This window comes from Notolabrus celidotus, chromosome 10, assembly GCF_009762535.1.
Source record: "Notolabrus celidotus isolate fNotCel1 chromosome 10, fNotCel1.pri, whole genome shotgun sequence".
Classification (NCBI taxonomy): domain Eukaryota; kingdom Metazoa; phylum Chordata; class Actinopteri; order Labriformes; family Labridae; genus Notolabrus; species Notolabrus celidotus.
The window spans coordinates 26,569,216-26,587,586 of NC_048281.1; the positions used below are offsets into that span (position 1 = coordinate 26,569,216).

The 18,371-nt window shown below is 39.2% G+C and overlaps 2 protein-coding genes across 3 annotated transcripts in view; both read right to left on the bottom strand.

Annotated features, from left to right (window-relative positions):
* Positions 1 to 10,854, bottom strand: part of si:dkey-100n23.5 (cyclic AMP receptor-like protein A) — a 79,174-nt gene extending 68,320 nt beyond the window's left edge. The window contains exons 1-6 of one of the 2 annotated variants that reach the window (XM_034694464.1): positions 10,669 to 10,727; positions 5,232 to 5,284; positions 2,547 to 2,746; positions 1,405 to 1,459; positions 299 to 355; positions 137 to 197 (exon numbers count right to left, since the gene is read on the bottom strand). In XM_034694464.1, coding sequence (XP_034550355.1) covers positions 137 to 197; positions 299 to 355; positions 1,405 to 1,452 — 166 coding nt within the window. In that variant the 5' untranslated portion in view covers positions 1,453 to 1,459; positions 2,547 to 2,746; positions 5,232 to 5,284; positions 10,669 to 10,727. Of the gene's footprint in view, positions 1 to 136; positions 198 to 298; positions 356 to 1,404; positions 1,460 to 2,546; positions 2,747 to 5,231; positions 5,285 to 10,668 lie in introns of both variants that reach the window. The other variant, XM_034694463.1, reaches the window with a different exon arrangement.
* Positions 10,855 to 15,830: 4,976 nt separating this feature from the next.
* LOC117820144 (mid1-interacting protein 1-B-like) lies at positions 15,831 to 17,865 on the bottom strand. Its single transcript, XM_034693815.1, has 2 exons — positions 17,682 to 17,865; positions 15,831 to 17,479 (listed from the first exon to the last, which is right to left on the bottom strand). Exon 2 carries the CDS (start codon positions 17,140 to 17,142, stop codon positions 16,639 to 16,641), a length of 504 nt encoding a protein of 167 aa, XP_034549706.1. The 5' UTR covers positions 17,143 to 17,479; positions 17,682 to 17,865; the 3' UTR covers positions 15,831 to 16,638.
* Between the last annotated feature and the right edge of the window lie 506 nt (positions 17,866 to 18,371).

Sequence of the window (18,371 nt, forward strand, 5' to 3'; positions counted from 1 at the left end):
AAATGACAGAGCAACTTTACTTTCCAAAGTAATAAACAACGTCTGGTTTGTGTCTTTGCTCTTTTGTTTCTGGTTTACTGAACTCTTTTGATAAAAGTGTGCTCACGACTAATTAATTAACTTTGATCCGTCTTACCAAAATACGTTAGCCACCAGGCCTGGAAGTCACAAAGCGATCCATCTGGATGTGACTCCCCCTGAGTGGGGAGAGAGGAAGAGCAGAAAAAATGAGACATTTTCACAACTTAAAAAAAAAACACTGTGTGTGTGTTTAATGACACAGACGAGCGTAACTCACCATGACATACGCTGTGCTGTCAAAGAAGGCTGCTACAGTCAGGCTGAGAATCATTTTCTGTGCAGGGTTAAGAAGAGGGAGACATGAAGAGGGATTTAGTAACAAAAACGTCCTTTTTTTAAAAGTTATACCCGTGTTTACGTTCTCTTGGAGAGAAGGGCAAATTATAGATCAAATGATCCCTGATGTGGCTGACAGCTTGGCATACGACGTCCCTGGTGACAACTCTGTGCAAATATCACAGAGGAGGAGGAGGTCTCCTTAATTCCTTCTATACAAACGGAAGCCATTGTGTTTCATATGAGATAAATCAATAGGCTGTGGGCTTCAGAATTTTAAGAAGGTAGTTGGGATGAATGCCAGCTTTCAGCCTGTATAGGCGGTAATGAACTGAGCTTCTGTTAGGATCACAAAAAGACTCCTTTATTAATTTGTGTTCAGTAACCACTGAGAAAGAGGAGGAAATGGAGAGGAGGAAGAGGAGGATAGGAAGGAGGAAGTGGTGGAAAAAATAAATGAGAGGTGGAGACAGAAAAAGAACTCAAGAGAGCACTAAAGACTTCTGACTCAAGGTAACCTCTTAAAGGAAGTGGACGTGGCATAGGAGAGGAGGAGGAGGAGGAAGATGAGCAGGTTAAGGTTGAAGTGCGTCCTGGTCCAGAGGTAATAGGATCCCACAGAGCTCAATGTTAAGCCGTCTTTTACTTCAGATTAGAAGGCGATAACTTGGAGCGCTGCTAAACCTGACAGACACGCTGGACTGGCTTCAAAAACTCGTCTCCGGCTACACTGAAACACTGATCTGTGAAATATATCTGGATCCAACGAAACATATTTACATATTCAGCACAGAGTCAGACCTAAAGCCTTGTGAAAACCTCTTTGTTTGGGGAGGGGGAGAAAAAAAGCACAAGAAGGCAGTCATTACACCAAAACGACTTGAGTCAATTAACTCCACGACTGACTAATCTGTACGTTTTAATTGGGTTCAATTACAGCAAGATTTGCCATGGCTAATTGAACATATTTCCTGTGGCAATGAACCAAACAGTCAGTGGGAAAAAAAGGGAGTCAAAAACATGCTGTACATTGTAATGCAAATTTACCTGAGCCAAAGAATGATACCTCCGAAGCAGCCAGATCACAAACAGCATGAAAAGGCTGTGAAGAGAGAGAAAAAACAAGAGTGTGTTATTTACTTTTTTCCTGCTCATTGGAAGGGAGGATATTTACGTTCTTTGTTCTAGCTGCTCAAAGGTTTGACATTAAAATGGTCACAAATACATGTTTAAGGATAATCAGACCTTGTCATTCAAACTGAATACTGAAAACCTCAAGTCCAAGCTGAAACTTGAGAGAATGGTCACACTTCATTTCTGGAACTTTCTGCCTCTTTCTTTTCAAAGTGATTTGCTGTTTATGACCTGTGCCTACACACGCCGGATACTGTTTACCTTTATGCTTTTATTACTCCACTGGCTGTGACAATCTTGTACACGACTGTACTTAAGTTGCAACTAAGCAGTCGTCTGTGTACATCCAAAGACTTTCACACTGCAGAAGTTTTGAATATGAATCTGTGCTAGGTCTGGTTCCTCTTTATGTGTGGTAATCTCACCACTCCAATCCTGGGTTCAGAAATCTTTGAGATGAACCCATAGACTGTATAAGTAATGGACGTAGTATCCGTGATGTCACCCATCTGTTCCTGAGCGCTGTTTTGAAGCCAATCGACGGCGGCAGCCATATTGGAAATGGTAAACTCAACCAGGCATAGTGTGATGTAAAGAGGTGGAGTTTGAGCCTCCTAGCCAACAGCTATGTGTTCCCGTCCGGGAGTCAAGTCAGTCATGTCCTTATTTGGGCAAAAACTTGTCATCTTAATATCTTCTGAAGTGTCGCGTTCAAAAAAAAATTCACTCCCCGTACAGTGTGTGCTGATAGAGAAATGAGCTTTCCAGACTACACTCGTTTTTTGAACCAGGCTGTAAACATGTTTATTAATGCTGTAAAGATCGTCTGTTTAGAATTGATGTGTATGTGGTTTCTGGTGTTTCTGCAGCCAGCCTCAAGTGGATTCTCAATGAATTGCAGTTTATAACACTTCCTGACTCCATAGTTTGAGACCGGAGGTTGCCGCTTGGATGAAGCAGTAACTTTAACGGGTACATTCAAACTGTCAAGCATTACACTAATACTGCTGTTCCATCAATAGTTAATTTTTTTACACAGAGAACATTTTACATGCCTATATCTCTGCGTGCTTTGATGAATTTCAGCCTCTCCACCCAGGACCTTTCACTGGTATTTGACCTCTTGGTCACATAGGAGCCAGTATCATGCAGCATGAGATCCTTGGGTGGAGGCCTTCTCTACACTCCTGAGGCACTGCTGAGAACTCGAGATGGCTTAGCATTCATTTGCAGTCAAAGCCCTGAAGCTCTGGAACTGTGAGAAAGAAATCAGGTCAGCAGACTCAGTGATCGCTTTTAAATCCATTTTTAAAACACACTTTTATCCGAGTAGTTTCATGTGAGTTTATAGACAATCCTATCGTTGGTGACTCTGTGATTTCAAAGGTTTGCTTGATTTGACCACCTTGTTTAGTTTGTCTTATTCTTATTTTCATTCTTATTCATTTTAAGAAGAGTGAAGACTCAAATTCTTTGACTTTTTTCAACGTCTGACATGGGAGGTGTGGTCAAATCATAACACAACAAACCAAACTTGTAAATGAAAGTTAAATCATTACATCATAGACAAAGCCTTCACAAAAGATGATGTTATAAGCTTTAAAACAACAATAGCTATTACAGAGGTTCTTTAACAGGACAAGCTACTCTGGAAAGACTGAAGAGGCCCTGAGGAGTTTTCTTGTAAACAAACAAAGCTTTTGTTTACCTTAAGTTTCACTCATCAAAGTACATTTGGTCCTTTAAAAACATTCCTAACTATCTTAGATCAGCATTGTTTAGAACAAAAATGGTGGACCCTCTCTTTAAAAACAGTTTAATGTTAATACCACAGCTCTTAAACTCTACAGGGAGCCCTCAGTGCTATAATTACTCTGCTATCTCTTACATTCATATACAGCTGCATTAAAATCCACTTTAAAGATATTTTGACACCTAAAACCCCTCTAAGTGTGAGTTATATCTAATAAAGAAAGCCACAAATACACTGATCAGCCATAACATTATGACCACAGACAGGAGAAGTGAATCGCATTATCTCTTTACTATGCTACCTGTCAGTGGGAGGGTCAGGTTAGGATGCACGTGAACATTTTGTCCTTGAAGTTGAAGTGTTGGAAGCCGAGAAAATGGGCGAGTGTGAGGATGTGAGGGAATCTGAAAAAGGCTAGATGACTGGCCCAGAGCCTTCGTGGGGGATTCCCAGTCAGTACCTGGCAAAAGTGGTCCAAGGGAGTAACAACGTGTGAATTGGTGACATTGCTACAAACAATCAAGTCTCACTGATGCATGTGAGGAGCGAAGGCTGGCCTGTGTGATCCAGCAGAAGAGCTACTGGAGCTCAAACTGCTGAAAAAGTGAATACTGGATCAGTTCAGAAAGGGTCAGAACCATAGACTGTATAAATAATGGACTGTGACGTTACTCATCTGTTCCTGAGTGCTGTTTTAAAGCCAGTGGGAGCCATATTGGAAACCAGAACTCAACCAAACTTAGTGAGAGGTTAAGAGGTGGAGTTTGAGCCTCCTGGCCAACAGCTACAGTGTTCCCGCCTGTCAGTCATGTCCTTATTTGTCCTTATAGGGAGAAACTCGTAATCTTAATAGCTTCTGAACCGTCGCGTTAGAGAAAAATTCAGCCCCCGTACAGTGTGTGCCAATTGAGAAATTAGCTATCCAGACTACACTTGTTCTTTGAACCAGGCTGTAAACATGTTTATTAATGCTGCAAAGATCATCTTTTTTGAATTGGTGTGTATGTGGTTTCCAGTGTTTCTGCAGCCAGCCTCAAGTGGATTCTCCATGAATTGCAGTTTATAACACTTCTGCATGGGCTTCATCTTTTGAGTCCGGAGGTTGCCGCTTGGTCCGAACACACTGTGCATTGAAGTTGGTGGTGGTTCATGAAGTATTGGAAGAAGCAGATCTGGAGAAACGCAACAGCTAGGTCAAGGTGTTTACTTGGCCTCCGAATTCCCCAGATCTCTAGGTCTCTATCCAATCGTGCATCAGTGGGATATGCCTTACAACACGAAGTCCAATCCATAGAGGTCCTACCTCACATCTTACAGGACTTGAAGGATCTGCTGCTAACGCCTTTGTGCCAGATACAGCGGGACACCTCCAGAGGTCTAGTGGAGTCTATGTCTCATTAGGCTAGGGCTGTGAAGTTAAGCTGAGGAATTTTGGAAATATTCCAAATTGGAAACTTTCCATGGGAATTTATGGGAATTAACTGGGAATTCAGGGTAATTTAATGGAAAGGTATCATATCCAAGCATGAATATTTGTTATGTTATGAGCAGACATCTATCCAAAATAGAAATCCTCTTTACATGTGATAGAGGAATGCACATTGCATGTAGGGGGCGTGGTCTCAATAGCCCTGCAGTAAGCAGTAATAGCGTAGATATTCAACAGTACTTGCATGAAATCTGGTTGTTTTAGTCAGGATGATGCTAAAATATATTTTCCCCAACTTTATTTAAGTTCCATATTAAGAGCCAACCTTCAATTTTGTAAATTCCTGCTTTTATACCCGTTTATTCCCATGGAAAGTGTTCAACTTTGAAAATTCCCAGAATTTTGCAATTTTACTCTTACCTTACAAAACATGGGGCCTACACAATATCAGGTGGTCATAATGTTATGGCTGATTTGTGCATATTAAAATATTGCTGCAGCTATGGCAAGTTAAACTTTTCAGGGTGAATAAAGTCAAAAGTTGAAAGAGATATTTACCATCCTATCAAGGAGAAGGTTCCTGTTGCTCGTTTTACTGTTAAAATCATCACCTGTAAAAGAGACAAAATTTATGAGTATATGACAAAAGAGTTGAAAAATGGAACAGAATAGTTTACATTCTCATGACCTAATCTGTGTCGTGTTTTTGTTTCAGTTAAAGCATTGTGTAAACTCAAGGAGTGCAGCACAGACTATCGTCACTAAATCATAAGCTTAGAAATAACAGGGTTGACAAGACTGCTGTTTGTTCAAGCATGTACTTTAGTGTGTTTGTGTACACGTGTGCAAGCATGTGTTCAAGTGAAGAGGGCCTAATAAAAAAATGTTTGCATAAAAAATCAGAAATGCACAGACAACGAGAACGTCTTTAACGTCTAAGGATGTCACAGCTGGGTGCATTTTAGCCTTTTACTGTTCTCTCAACCGCTGACAGCTGAGCGACGTGTGATGAAGAGAAGCAGATGTGTTAAAAACCTGACACACGACATACTTTGTGCAAAGCAACATCCGAGCAGAAACTGCAATGACAGCTACTCAGAGAGAACCAGGTATGAGAGGAGGAGGAGGGGGAGAATGAAGGAATGTGAAGTCAGAGAGGCCGGGAGTAGCCTCACACACAAAATAGAGCGCGGCGTGTTCACGTTGTTAGCATAGTAAGATAACCGCTGTGGCATTCGGTACAAGGTGTCATCACACACCTGTCAATCTTGAGCAGTCACAACAAAGGGCTTCATTCAATCAGTTTCATTATCACTTCTGGAAAATCACTGAGGTCCTTCATAGAAAGTAGTGGCTGAGACTTCCAGAAAAAGCCAGAACACTGACGTTTAGGTAACACTTCAAGTTTTACAAAGTAGTTTGTTTTAGCTGTGGCTTAAAATTTTAAGCGATCTACTTAAACTGAACGGACAGAAAAGATTTAGTAAAAGAGATAAAGTCCGACATTCCTTCTCATCAGGTTATTACTTTTTTAATTAAATTTGAATGATGGCTCCCGACACAGAACTACAGGAGTGTTAAAGAGGATCAGACCTTGCGCTTCATTACAAATTGTTCCATAAATAGTTAATGAGCGGTCTTGCTTTCTGAAAGTTAATTATACTGTGTTTACAATTTATTGTTGCCTTCATGATCTGCTGACACACAAACCTGGTGTGGTGTTGATAATGGATGACTGCATTATCATGAGTTAAGGCTGGTTCATACTTCTGTGTCGACCCTACGCAGCAGTGGTCAACGCGGACATGAGCACTACATACTCCTCTGAAATGCTTGACGGCAGTGTGGTCTCTCTGATAGTCGGGTCGCTTGTTTCTGGCCCACTGCGTTTTCTGTTTACTTTTTCACAGCGGTTCAGAACCTATTATGTTCATTTAGAGCTGATACATGTTGCTGTTAATCCTACAGACTAGGGATGGGCAATGATTTTCAAATATCCATTCCATTTGTAAAAATCGAAAAGTTACATCAAATACTTTCTAATTTCAAAAGTGCAATTTTTCATTGTTTTTACCGCTTTAACAAACAGAAGAAGAAGAATGCTAACTGCATTAGATAGCAAAAGAAGAATAAAACATTGGCGACAGTCGCAGTGATTTTCTCCGTTTCTTAATCTCACACCACTACACACGTATTTCCAGAGACTGAGCGTGGCTGTAAAATGTAAACACACACACCACACCGCGTCACAGAAACACAAACATAAAGATTGAGACAGACGCTGTCAGTGACTGCCACACAAACAGGCTGGGAATGGGACAGATGTGTGTGTGTGTGTGTGTGTGTGTTTGTGTGTGAAGGGGGGGGAGAGATTATTTGAATAATTGTCAAATAGATGCAAATGATTATTGAATAGTATCTTGGCTTGAAATTCCCATCCCTAATACAGACATGATTACAGGGAAGAATAGAGAGAAGGCGTCGGAGGAGATTAAATACACAGCTGATGTCCGGGATCCCGGAAGTGCTGGAAATGCTGGAAATACAATGCCGCCAAGCAGACCAATGACAGGGCTTGTGGTCCGCGTCGATTTGATGCGTAGTTACATCTTGGAGAGGGTGCACATCAGCTACGTGCGTAGGCCTCTGCGTAGGTATGATTTCATACCTACTAAAAAAGATGAGTAATAAAAGGTGAAGTAAGGCTTGCAGTTTAAATTGTACAAAGGTCCAACTGTTCACTTTGAGTAAAGTACTGAGGGCAGCAACTGACAATTACTTAAACCTGACAATTATTTCTTGATGACGTGGTCTATAAAATATAAAAAGTGCACAATCAGAACCCAAAACTTTTGTTTTAGGACAAAAAATTAAAATCCTCACAAGTGCTAGAAATCTAAGATGTTTGCTTAGTGCATAGGTTCAATCAATAATAAATCATCACCATGTGTTTTTGGTACTAAATGACTAATTGTTTATCCCAAAGTGAAAAAAAAAAGATTGAGACCTCTTCTCTACGTGCAAAAACTCCCAAGATTCAAATCCAAAACTGTTAAACTAAACTTAACCAAGTACATAACTTTTCATTCAGGCTATAAAGTCTTAATCCAGGGCTGTACAGGTTTATGACAGAGTTATGTCTCCCTGTTGGAGCAAAGAAGCCGTTGAACCATATCTAGAATCAGGAGCACATTCTATCAGCTGATGAAGAAAAGTGGAGGTGCAGAATGTCAAGGACTTTATTTATAAGTATTAACCTATTTATTTTATTGTATTTTCAATATTATTTATTTTCTTATTTATTTATTTATCTTTTATTAAAAAATATTATTATTTATTATTATTGTTTGTTTTGATTCATTCACTTATTTTGTTTTCTTATACAAGAAGAACATCACTTGCTTTAATTGTTAACATTGATCTTCTGTAATGTGTAAAAATTCAAATAAACATTTGGGGGGAAAAAGAGGAATATCAAGGATAACAGCACCAAGTGTGTTGATGCACAAATGTCTGTGATTGTATCCAACAAGGTTTAAAACTGTTATTAAAGATAGTTCACAAGATTGAAGAGTTTGGGGAATTAAATGTCTGCAGCTTTATTTTCATAAAATTTGAATCAGCACACATCATTGCTGCCTAGGTAAATGTAGGCCATCTGTATGTGGGTCAGTCAGACAGTGAGTGGGACACTGATCGATTATACCAATATGAGCGATCCGGTGTCATTAGTGGGAAGCTGTGCCTTAAGAAAGACAACATATCTGCAGCATTCTTGCTTTGATTTGCATTAGGCTAAAGGGCCAAAGCCTGCCAGCACGCACGCAAAGCCACACCCACTCACATTGAAGTGTTCCACAGACTGAGCAACTTGCCCGTTTGACAAGCCACAACTGATTCAACTGATTTCAAAATTAGGCCATTCAAAAGATACAGGTTTATCATCATCTCTTTCACAACTGAACCATCAGGGTGTGAACTCATAACCAAAGACAACTGTGAAATCTAAGTGATCTAATTACAAGCTGTGTTTCCAAAGACTTTACCATTAACCACCTGTGTAGTTCACTCTCTGATCTGTGCTATATTTCATTGCACTAAGTTGCATAATCCCCTGTTTATAGAGGCGATAACTTTAATGCTCTGAAACATATCATCATTACAAACTATTTTGGGAAATGACGATCAAAAACTGAACACTCAAACTGAACTGGTAGATCCGTGACAGGGTGCCAAGTTAGTTAACCGACAAGTGAAGCTGTGGGAAAAGTTTGGGAGGTTATATAACAGAATTGGCAGCAGCATCCTTTAATAGTTGTAGAGGTTTGGGTGTGGACCATAGGGTGTCTGTCAGTTACAATCTGGACTGGTAGTAAACAGGTAAGGGGTAACAAGATCCCAGATGAGAATCTGAGACACTTCTTTGTTAAGGTAGGAGTAGGTCATCTTTGTATCCACAGGTAAATGTGCAGCATCAAGCCTCTTATACTAGTGTTGTAGTACTTGAGGCCGGTCTTGGTTTTGATACCGGTCTCAAGACTGCTTATTTAAGGTCTTGGTCTCGTCTCGGAATCGAAAGCATTTTGACTCGGTCTTGTCTTGGTTTCGGACTAGGCGGACTCCGTATTTTATATCAAAACTGGTCGAGACCACCACTGATGCTCTCCATGTCCCTGTCATTACTGTGATAAGAGAGAACCCTCCCCCCATTCTCAACTCATTCATTTTTTCCTCACCTGTCAGAGCCGACCTTGTTTGTTGTCACGGCACTGCACTACCTGCACTGTGTACATAGGCTGTTTATTAACTGTATTTTATTATATTTTATTGTATTTTATATTAAAATTTTTGCTATTTAAGAGCTGGAAGCAAGAAACATCATCTTGAATCTCTTGTTGCTGTTAATTGTATTTAAAGCAAACCTAAATAAAATAAACAGAAGTCTTTTATTTTAACTCTCATAATGATCTTTCATTGATTATATATGGTCTTGGTCTTGTCTCGGTCTTGCCCTGCCTTGGTCTTGGTCTTGGTCGTGACTCGGTCTTGTTCCCTAAATGTCTTGGTCTTGGTGCACTCTGGTCTCAGACATGTCTTGGTTACTGTGGTCTTGACTACAACCCTATCTTATACAGTGTAAACTTTGTTTTTTCGGTTTTTGGATTTCTCTGTTGTAAAAAAAAATAGAATAAAAATTGATCACAAAAAAAACCACTATCTTATACTCACTCATGTCTCAGTAGCTACACCACAGTGTGCATAATATATGAAACATCAATTTCAAAAAGCATTTTCTAAAAAATAAAAACTTAACTTATACAGACCTGTCTCTTTAAGTCTAAAATGTACAAAAAATATTAACTAAATAACTTTCTTATTCCTTGAAGTGCTCCTGTTAGTGTATGGTGTTTGTTTTCCAGTGTTTTTTGTCTTTATTTGTCATTCTTTGATTGACTGATTGCTTATTTTTTATTCAAACGTGTACAAAGTAGACATAAACACCTATAAATAAGCATACACACAGAAATAAGACAACCCATAAGAGGTAGTAAATAAAGGGTTAGTTCACATGAACAAACGAAAACAGTGTCTTGATACACATGAACTAAACTACATGAAGCTAGTGGTATATGGCTTCTGTCTGTTAGTTTTAGGTAGCTTGTTATCTTGTCTTCCACAAATGAGTGATGACAGCTCTCTGTGCAAAGTGATGCTTTCTTTGAGGGTCGTTTATTAAGTTGCACTAGACTCAACAGGCCACTTTGTGTTGTTACCAGGACTAGCAGCTCTGTTTCATCAGTAACAGGTATCGTAGAGGACCATGCGTGTACTAGGCGTCTATGACTGAACTCAACAACCGATTAACTGATTAAAAATCTGGTCAAGTAGTTAGTTACAGACGCTAGCTGACACTCCTCCTGAGCTAACAGTGAAACGTTATGAAGCTAGCTAAAAAGAAGCTAAACATGTGTGTATAGTTGCGTCAGTTACTTACACATCGATAGTCTTCTGAATGTGTATTAAAAATAATGCAGCGTGAGTCGTTACTTATCGACTTAGACTCTTGGTTGTCCATTTTGATATAATTTTCAAACAATTGGGCTTCAATGTTGTTTTTGTAATGCTGCAGCTTTCTTCACTTCCTGTTTCTCTACATGACGGGATGAGGGACAAAAAGCACCGCCAGCCGCTCGAAGTCGAAGTGTGGTGCAAGCAAGGGCCAGAGGACTCATCTCAAATTTATTTATACATAGAAACATGCAGCCCAAAGTGCTTCACAGAATAACAGATACAGAAAACAACAGCACTGGTAAATTTATAAAAGACAGTATTATAAATAAAGTACTTTAAAGGCACTATGAGGAGTTTTTCACCAGCTGAGAAACAGACTGAAACCAACACTGATGTCTCTTTATGACCTTCAAAATCAAACAAAACCATAAACAACAACACTGATACCTTCTCTGTTGTCATTCGTAATGCCTTAAACCACTCAAAGGGGGTAGATGTCGTACCACATGGTTGACATTTGGCTTAAGAAACATCCTTTTTCTGCTGTTTTCATGGCAAATAATCACATAGAGTGATACATCTGGCTGTTAAAAGACAGCAGGGTTAGGTATTTGTTGAAAACACTACTTTTACATGTACAGAACAAGAGATAAGAGGTATCACTTTGTCCACAATGGGCTGCCAAAATTGATATAAATCAAAAGTTCCTCACAGCAGCTTTAAATTAAGATAAAATAAAATCAACACAGTAAAATTAATAAAGTGAGTAAGAGTAGAAAGAAAAGATTAAAATAAGGTAGCGTTGACAAGATCATAGATAAATATATCATAGAAAAATGTAATAGATAAATAAATGTTAAAGCAATGATTAGAATAATAATACAATCATAATAATGCAGTCCAGGGCTAAAAAATAATTACTCCAAATTAAAAGCTAGATTAAAAGGGTAAATCATAAGTTTACTTTTAAAAACACCCAACGTTTTGATGTCCAGAGGCAAAGAGTTCCAGAGCTTTGGGGCATAAAAACAGAAAGCTCTCTGGAAGATTTGTCCTGAGCATTTTAAAGGCTATGCTGTTTTATTGCAACCTCGTAGTACCCAAAATGATAAATAAACAATATACAATGTACAAACCGCGTAATGTTTTTTGGTTATTTAAATATATCAATTTCAATTCGACTTATTCAAAAGTTTCTTTGGCACCGGAAACATGCGTCTAAGCAAGTGCTCAAACATATTTACAGGTAAGAAGAGATTACTTTAGATAAAGACAGAGAGTTGTTACTTACACTTTTGTAATACGTTTAATTAAATACATTTACATCACAATAGTTTGCACCTTTAGTCCTCCTCTTAGGGGTGGATATTGGATGTTTATCCGCAACCTAGCTTTTTTTTTTGACAAGTTAATCTGCGTTTTGATTGTCTATGTACAAAGTCCTTCAGATTTAAGGCATTTTGATAAATTAAATCACTCAAAAGTATATAAGGTAGTCAAATTTACCTAAAGTTTCTCACACATTTATACATTTGTATAACTTTTGTGGCTGATGCTTCAAGTATAGATTTGCTCTCTAATTATAATTACTCACTCTTGGATTTAGAAGCACAAGTGTCACCTCTGATTGTGACTGTATGAGCTGGATTTCCCATGATATACGAGTCAAAAAACAGTTGTTATCCCTTTGTTTACAACATATGGGGACTTCATCATTAGAAAAACAAACACAAGGCCTCGCAATAGCCTCAGGAGGAAATTCAGTGTCACCCTCAGTAGCACACACCAGTAGTGTCAGCAATGACACTACATACATGTGTGAGATAGGGAAAACATCAGTTATTGCCTCTGGCATTCACCTTAAGGTAAAAGATAAGATTAACCCAGCGGGTGAGAAACCAGAAAACACATTGACACTTAGGGGGTGACAGGTTTGTTACCTCTGTCCTTATTTTTGACAGCAGAAACTGTAAACCTTTCCTGTCAACTGTTGAATCAGAGAAAAAAAAAGAACATGAAAGTGTGTTAGGGAAGTATTTCTCCATTTGTGAAGGGATTCCAGCAAAGGGAGTCAGGAGACTTTTAGAGAGAGTGAATTAAATGTAATTTGGTTAAAGTGCAAGATTGTTTAAGTGTCAAAATAGTTCACAGAATGAACCTTTGTTTAAATACTGAGAAATAATTTTCATATCTCACATAATAAAATATATGTCGCAAGAAAAACATAATTTTGTGCAATTTTAGGCTACATTTAACATCAACAATTGATTCAATTTTTTTTTAACTGAAAGAACATTCAGTGCTATTAAAGCGCCATTAATTTTGCAGTTATCTTTAAAAGAATGCAAGTGGAAAGTGGGTGTGTTGCACCTTTTTGACCTGTTGTGACACAGAAATTCCAGCTACACCCTTTCCAATCTGTGGCCTTTGAGGGTGCTGTCACTGTCGGTTATACAAACAACAATGAGACTGTTCTTTCACTGCTGAAGAAGTATTATATAAAGCAGAACATGATGCTTGATTACGTGCACGCAGACACCAATACTAATCTTCTTTAAAAAATACATCTATTCACCATAAAAGAAGACTTAGATGACTCTGGTGCACATTTTGGATTGTATACTGCAGACTGCATGATATATTTAAACTGTGAATGTGGTTAAAATTAAAAAGCATATATCACATTCGTGCAGCTTCTTTATTCTACGATATATCTACTGTGATGCTACGATCAATATACTTTCCTAACATGTTTAGTTTCAGAAGAATAGACACAAAAACTGGCTTTTGGGTGTAATTTTAAACAACCTTACAAATGCTGCAGTAATAGACTAACACTCCCTGTTCCACCAGCTCTTAAGTTTACGAGTTGAAATGGTTCAAGGTGTTGTCAAGAGAAGCTTAACTGACAGGCAGCATTCCTTGACCTGCAGGTTATTTAGCATCCACCCTCTCTTTAACATAGTTTGTTGCAGAGGGAAACTATACTTATATGCAAAGGACGATGTTTCTGTCTGTTACACTTTACGAGGCGATGGTGATAAAAAAAAAAAAGTGTCTCAAACTGTTGTGCAATTTCAGCATTGGTAAAACACAAATCAACCTACATTCAAAAATGTATTGTGCATTGCTGAAGCCAAGTGGCTGTGTAGTTTAGGTGTAGAAAGAGTAATAAGATATTTCACTTAGGTAAAAGTACAATAAAGGAAAATTAGAAAGTACTTCATGTAATCAAGGTTGCATAAGTTCTTCTACTCCTCTGTCTCCCCGTTGTGTGACAGATGCAAGATTTCTGAGGATACATTGTCTCATGCCTTTTGGTTTTGCCCTCCACATAGCACTCCAGAGTACACATTTTGATTGGTAGCTTTGTATGGTCTTTTTATGTTTTTTATTTATTTTTATTTTTTCTTTCTCTCTACGTTATTTATGTGTGTATGTATGTATGTGTATGCATACGTATGTATGTGTGTGCATATGTGTGTTTGTATGTATATATATGTATTTCTATTCATTTTATTACTTCTCTTCGTTTATTTTGTCATTTAAAATGATTTTCAACCAAAATGTTCTTCAAGTGTTTTCTATTAATTTATTTATCTGTTTATTTTATTCAATTTATTTTTCATATTATCAATTTTATTTTATTTCATTTCACATGTCTGAGCCCCTGTTTGATTGTATTTTTTTTGTCTTGTTGCTACATTAAAAAAATTACAAATATTTAAAAAAAAAAGAAAGTACTTCATGTAAAATGTACTCCAAGCAATAGGGAAGGAGTGCTTCCTTTTAATCCTGGGGGTAGGGGTGGAAAAAGTAGGATATTGCAAAGATGTTACCTTAAAGCATATTTTCCTAAAGGGATTCTTGTAGTGTAATCAGCAGTGTTAGGTTGGTTTCAGTGGACCCCTAAGCAAAGACTGATGCTTGTTGGTAAAAACTGGTTACCTGAAATGATGCACAGGTTGAGCAAAAAGTATCACACAAAACAAACTGGAGACCACTGAGGTGTGATGTGATTTTCTTGACACTACACTTATCCAAGTTGTAATTACTGAATATTTTTGTTGCATGTTTTTCTTTCAATATGTTATTTTGTAGATGTCTCTGTCACTCAATTGAAGACAGGATAGCCTGTGAGAACAGTTCAGATCGCAGCATAGCTCAGCTCATACAGGTGAATATCAGGTTGTAGATAGCTGTCTACCTCACTGTGCCTGGGAAGAGGTGTTTAATTTGTAAACGTGATGTTCAGCTGATGAGACCAGGGAAGGTAGAATCTGTGAATATATTTACAACTTTCTTGTTGTGATTTGAGCACAAGCCTGCATGTTCTCCTTCACTGCACATATTCACTTCACTGTCAGGTGGGAGATGTCAGCCTACAGTCATGCAGATGATTGAAAGCTTGTATCTTTATTGCTTTTAATTAGGGTTTTTCCTTAGTTACAGAAGCTATGTTAAATGTAATTAAGTTAAATATCCCCCACAGAAAATACTTCAGTAAAAGTAAAATTAGTCTTTTGAGAACTACTCAAAAAAGTACCAGTAGTCCAAAAATCTTAATCACAAAACCTGGTCAGTGTTTAGTTAACACCCCCCTGTTAAATAAACATTATTGTAGTTTAACTGTCAGGACAGACTATAGTGCAGACTGACATTTATTTACATAAATGGGATTCTTTTCAACGACTAAGTCCCACTGTCAGAGGGGTCCTGTTTTCTAAGCTAAGGAGGACAGCCAGGAAGGCAGAAAATACTTGGAGTTCTTCTGCTTTAATATATGCTTTGAGTTACAAAATCAGTACCTACCAGATTTTTGAAATGCTCTCCACATCTTGGACATTTTTCAGCATTTAAAGTTACATGAAGTTACAAGGTCCTGCAGAAACAGGAGTTGTAAGTAAGAATGGGGGAACAAAAGGTTACTCAGAGGCTGTTTCTGGCTAAAATAGATATTTAAATTGTACTTCTTTTGACAAAGTCCTGACCTATATTCACTTTGAGTTAACAGAAGTAAGTAGAAACCTATAGGGAGGACAGTTTCTGGTTATATTCACAGGCCAGTTTCATGCATATTTACACCGTGAGGCCTAACAGTTATGCATTACTGCATTCATGGTAAAACAAGACCCAAGAGGTGAATTCAATTTATACAAAAGTTTATTTTTGGAACAAAATATCAGTACAAAATTGGTGCAGAATGTGCATACAAAAGCATTTGCTTATTTTGACAGATGGACATCTCCTGTAATACTGTAAAAACAGCAAATAAAAGACAATAACAACAACAAAGCATGTTGTGGAAACCTCATTGTAATCTATGCAGATGATTCTGGTTCAGTGGCCATGTAGGACATGAGGAGATCACAGGCGGCTACAGTGAGCATCTGCCTCCTTCCAAGTGAGCACAATTCAAAGACATGGACACATTAGATTTGATGTAAGACTATTCTCACTCACAGAGACGCTCACTCTGAACTCACTGACATCATCAGCAGCACATACAGGCGGCTGAATCTTCTGTCAGTATTCCCCTCAGCGAGGCGGTTCAGACAGCGGGTCCTGGAGTTCATGCAGTCTTCTCTTTGAAATTACATATGGCTCTCAGACATTACAATGTGAGGTAATAAATTACATTAAATAAAAGGTATAAATATGTTTCATCTGTGTATCACAGGAGCTGAATACATGTCATGTACAACACTTTGGAGTGCAAAAAGTAAGTCTGGTGTTAGTACACAAAAGCTTCCCTTGGGATCAACACATCTACAGTCAATACCACAGAGTAGACCAACACCCTGTAGGCCTAAAGAGAGAAATAAGCTGCCTTGTTTTCTCTACCATTCAAATCTTTGTCCTTGTATTTCATCAGTAGTGACAGCAGCAGCACAGGAAAGGCCCTTTAATAGAAGTCAGTCCAGCCAGTGTAATAAAAAGTCACTGCGTGGGTTTACTGGCCCCATCCACCGATTCCAATCTCCTTTTTGTAGCGCTTGGTGACACAGTTTGCCTGCTGTGTGAGTTTGGACAGCACTCCTTGCAGCCCGGTGAGGTGGTACTGGAACTGCTTCTTAAGATCCTCGTCCTCCTCCTCGTCTTCCTCCTCGGATGATGACGAAGATGATGCGGAGGAAGAGGTGGACGCAGAGGAATTCATGCGGGTGATCTTCATGCTCTCCTTGCGCTTCTCGTCAGCAGCAGCGCACCTGACGCCCCACTCGATGTCCCTGCGGATGGATTTCAGCAGTTGGTAGTGGCTGTACATGTCCCCATCGTCTTCTTCTGTTTTCAAGTGGCTCAACTCCTGGTCCTCCTCCTCAACCGGGACGTCCCGCAACATGCTGGGCACCATGATAGTCTGGTCCATGTTGTTGACCGCGCCGATGAAGCGGTTCATGGCGTTGAAGAGGGAGTTTTTCTGGGTAGGGGCCTCTGTCAGCTGCTGCATCATCATATTGGCGAGTTTCTTTTTCTCTCTGGAACTGAAATGAAAGCGAGTCCGAGTTTCTCGTCTAGTTGCTTCTCCTCTGTGAGTGCCCTGATTTAATTCCGGGTTGATCGGATTAGGAAGGCAGCTGCTTGTCTATAATGCTGCAGCAGGGATTGGCTGTCCCGTAAATCAGGCGAGTTGCAGTGATGATGCTGGAGTTCCCCTCTTTGAGGAGTGTGTATGCGCTTCTTGTAGTTTCTGGTTTGTGGGAAGACCGGGGCGCGTTTATATACAGATAAGGCGTTGCCAGAAACCTGTTTGTCAAGTTCTTCGACTGCAGCTGTAACCGGACCCAAACGACCTGAAATAGCACCCAGCAGAGCAGAGATGTTAGCACCTCTTCAAGTAGAGGAGTGGCTTAAAGTTGACAGTTGGAGGTGGCCTGCATCCAACACAGAATATAACTGAAGAAAAATCACAGCTTACTTTCTGTTACTGCGCGTAATTACGCACAGCAGCTGTCACTTTACTCGTTAATATGTCCCATTCAAAACTTTACTTACCGAGCAAAGAGCTATCCTGCGATACTTGTGCTATGTTTTCTCTTCCGGGAAAAAGAATGGCAGATATTACATCATCTCACATCCCACATTCTCTACCGATGAGCCAGACGTAGACACCAGCAGCAGCAGCAACAGGAAGAGGCCCGCCCGACCGAGCAGACCGGTGTCATGAATATTCATTGACCCAGCCATCAGCCCACTGCTCAGGCTGACAGTACAACCAATCAGAGGGCCGCATGCCGTTCTTTTAAGGCGGGACATGTTGGGGTTTGACCAATGAGACGCGCAGTTGTGTCTCGTAGATACAGAAAACAGAGGCAACACGTGGTCAAGAGCCAAAGCGTTTGACAGATTATTGATTTCTGTCGCAGACTGACAGTAAGTGTGTTGTCCCTTAGTGATGGAAGGTGTATTTAGACGTTGGATAAAAGTACTACTACATGCATGTAAAGAAACAATCTCAGTGAAAGAAAAATGCACAAGAATAAAAGCAAAGTGAACCTAAAGTTACTGAAGAGAGTTCATGCTCTGCATAGACGATGACCTCTGATATATTTAAGCTGCTTTAAGAGGATTAAGGTGAGAGGGTCCCTACCAAGGTTACTGACCTCTTCCAAAGGTTGGAGGTTAAATCTGTCCAGAGGTGTTGAGGGACGAAAAAAGAAGGATTTGAAAGGATTTTATTCTTGC

Coding starts and splice junctions, on each gene's coding strand:
- LOC117820144 (XM_034693815.1), bottom strand. CDS start 17,142: ATGATGATGCAGCAGCTGACAGAGGCCCCTACCCAGAAAAACTCCCTC.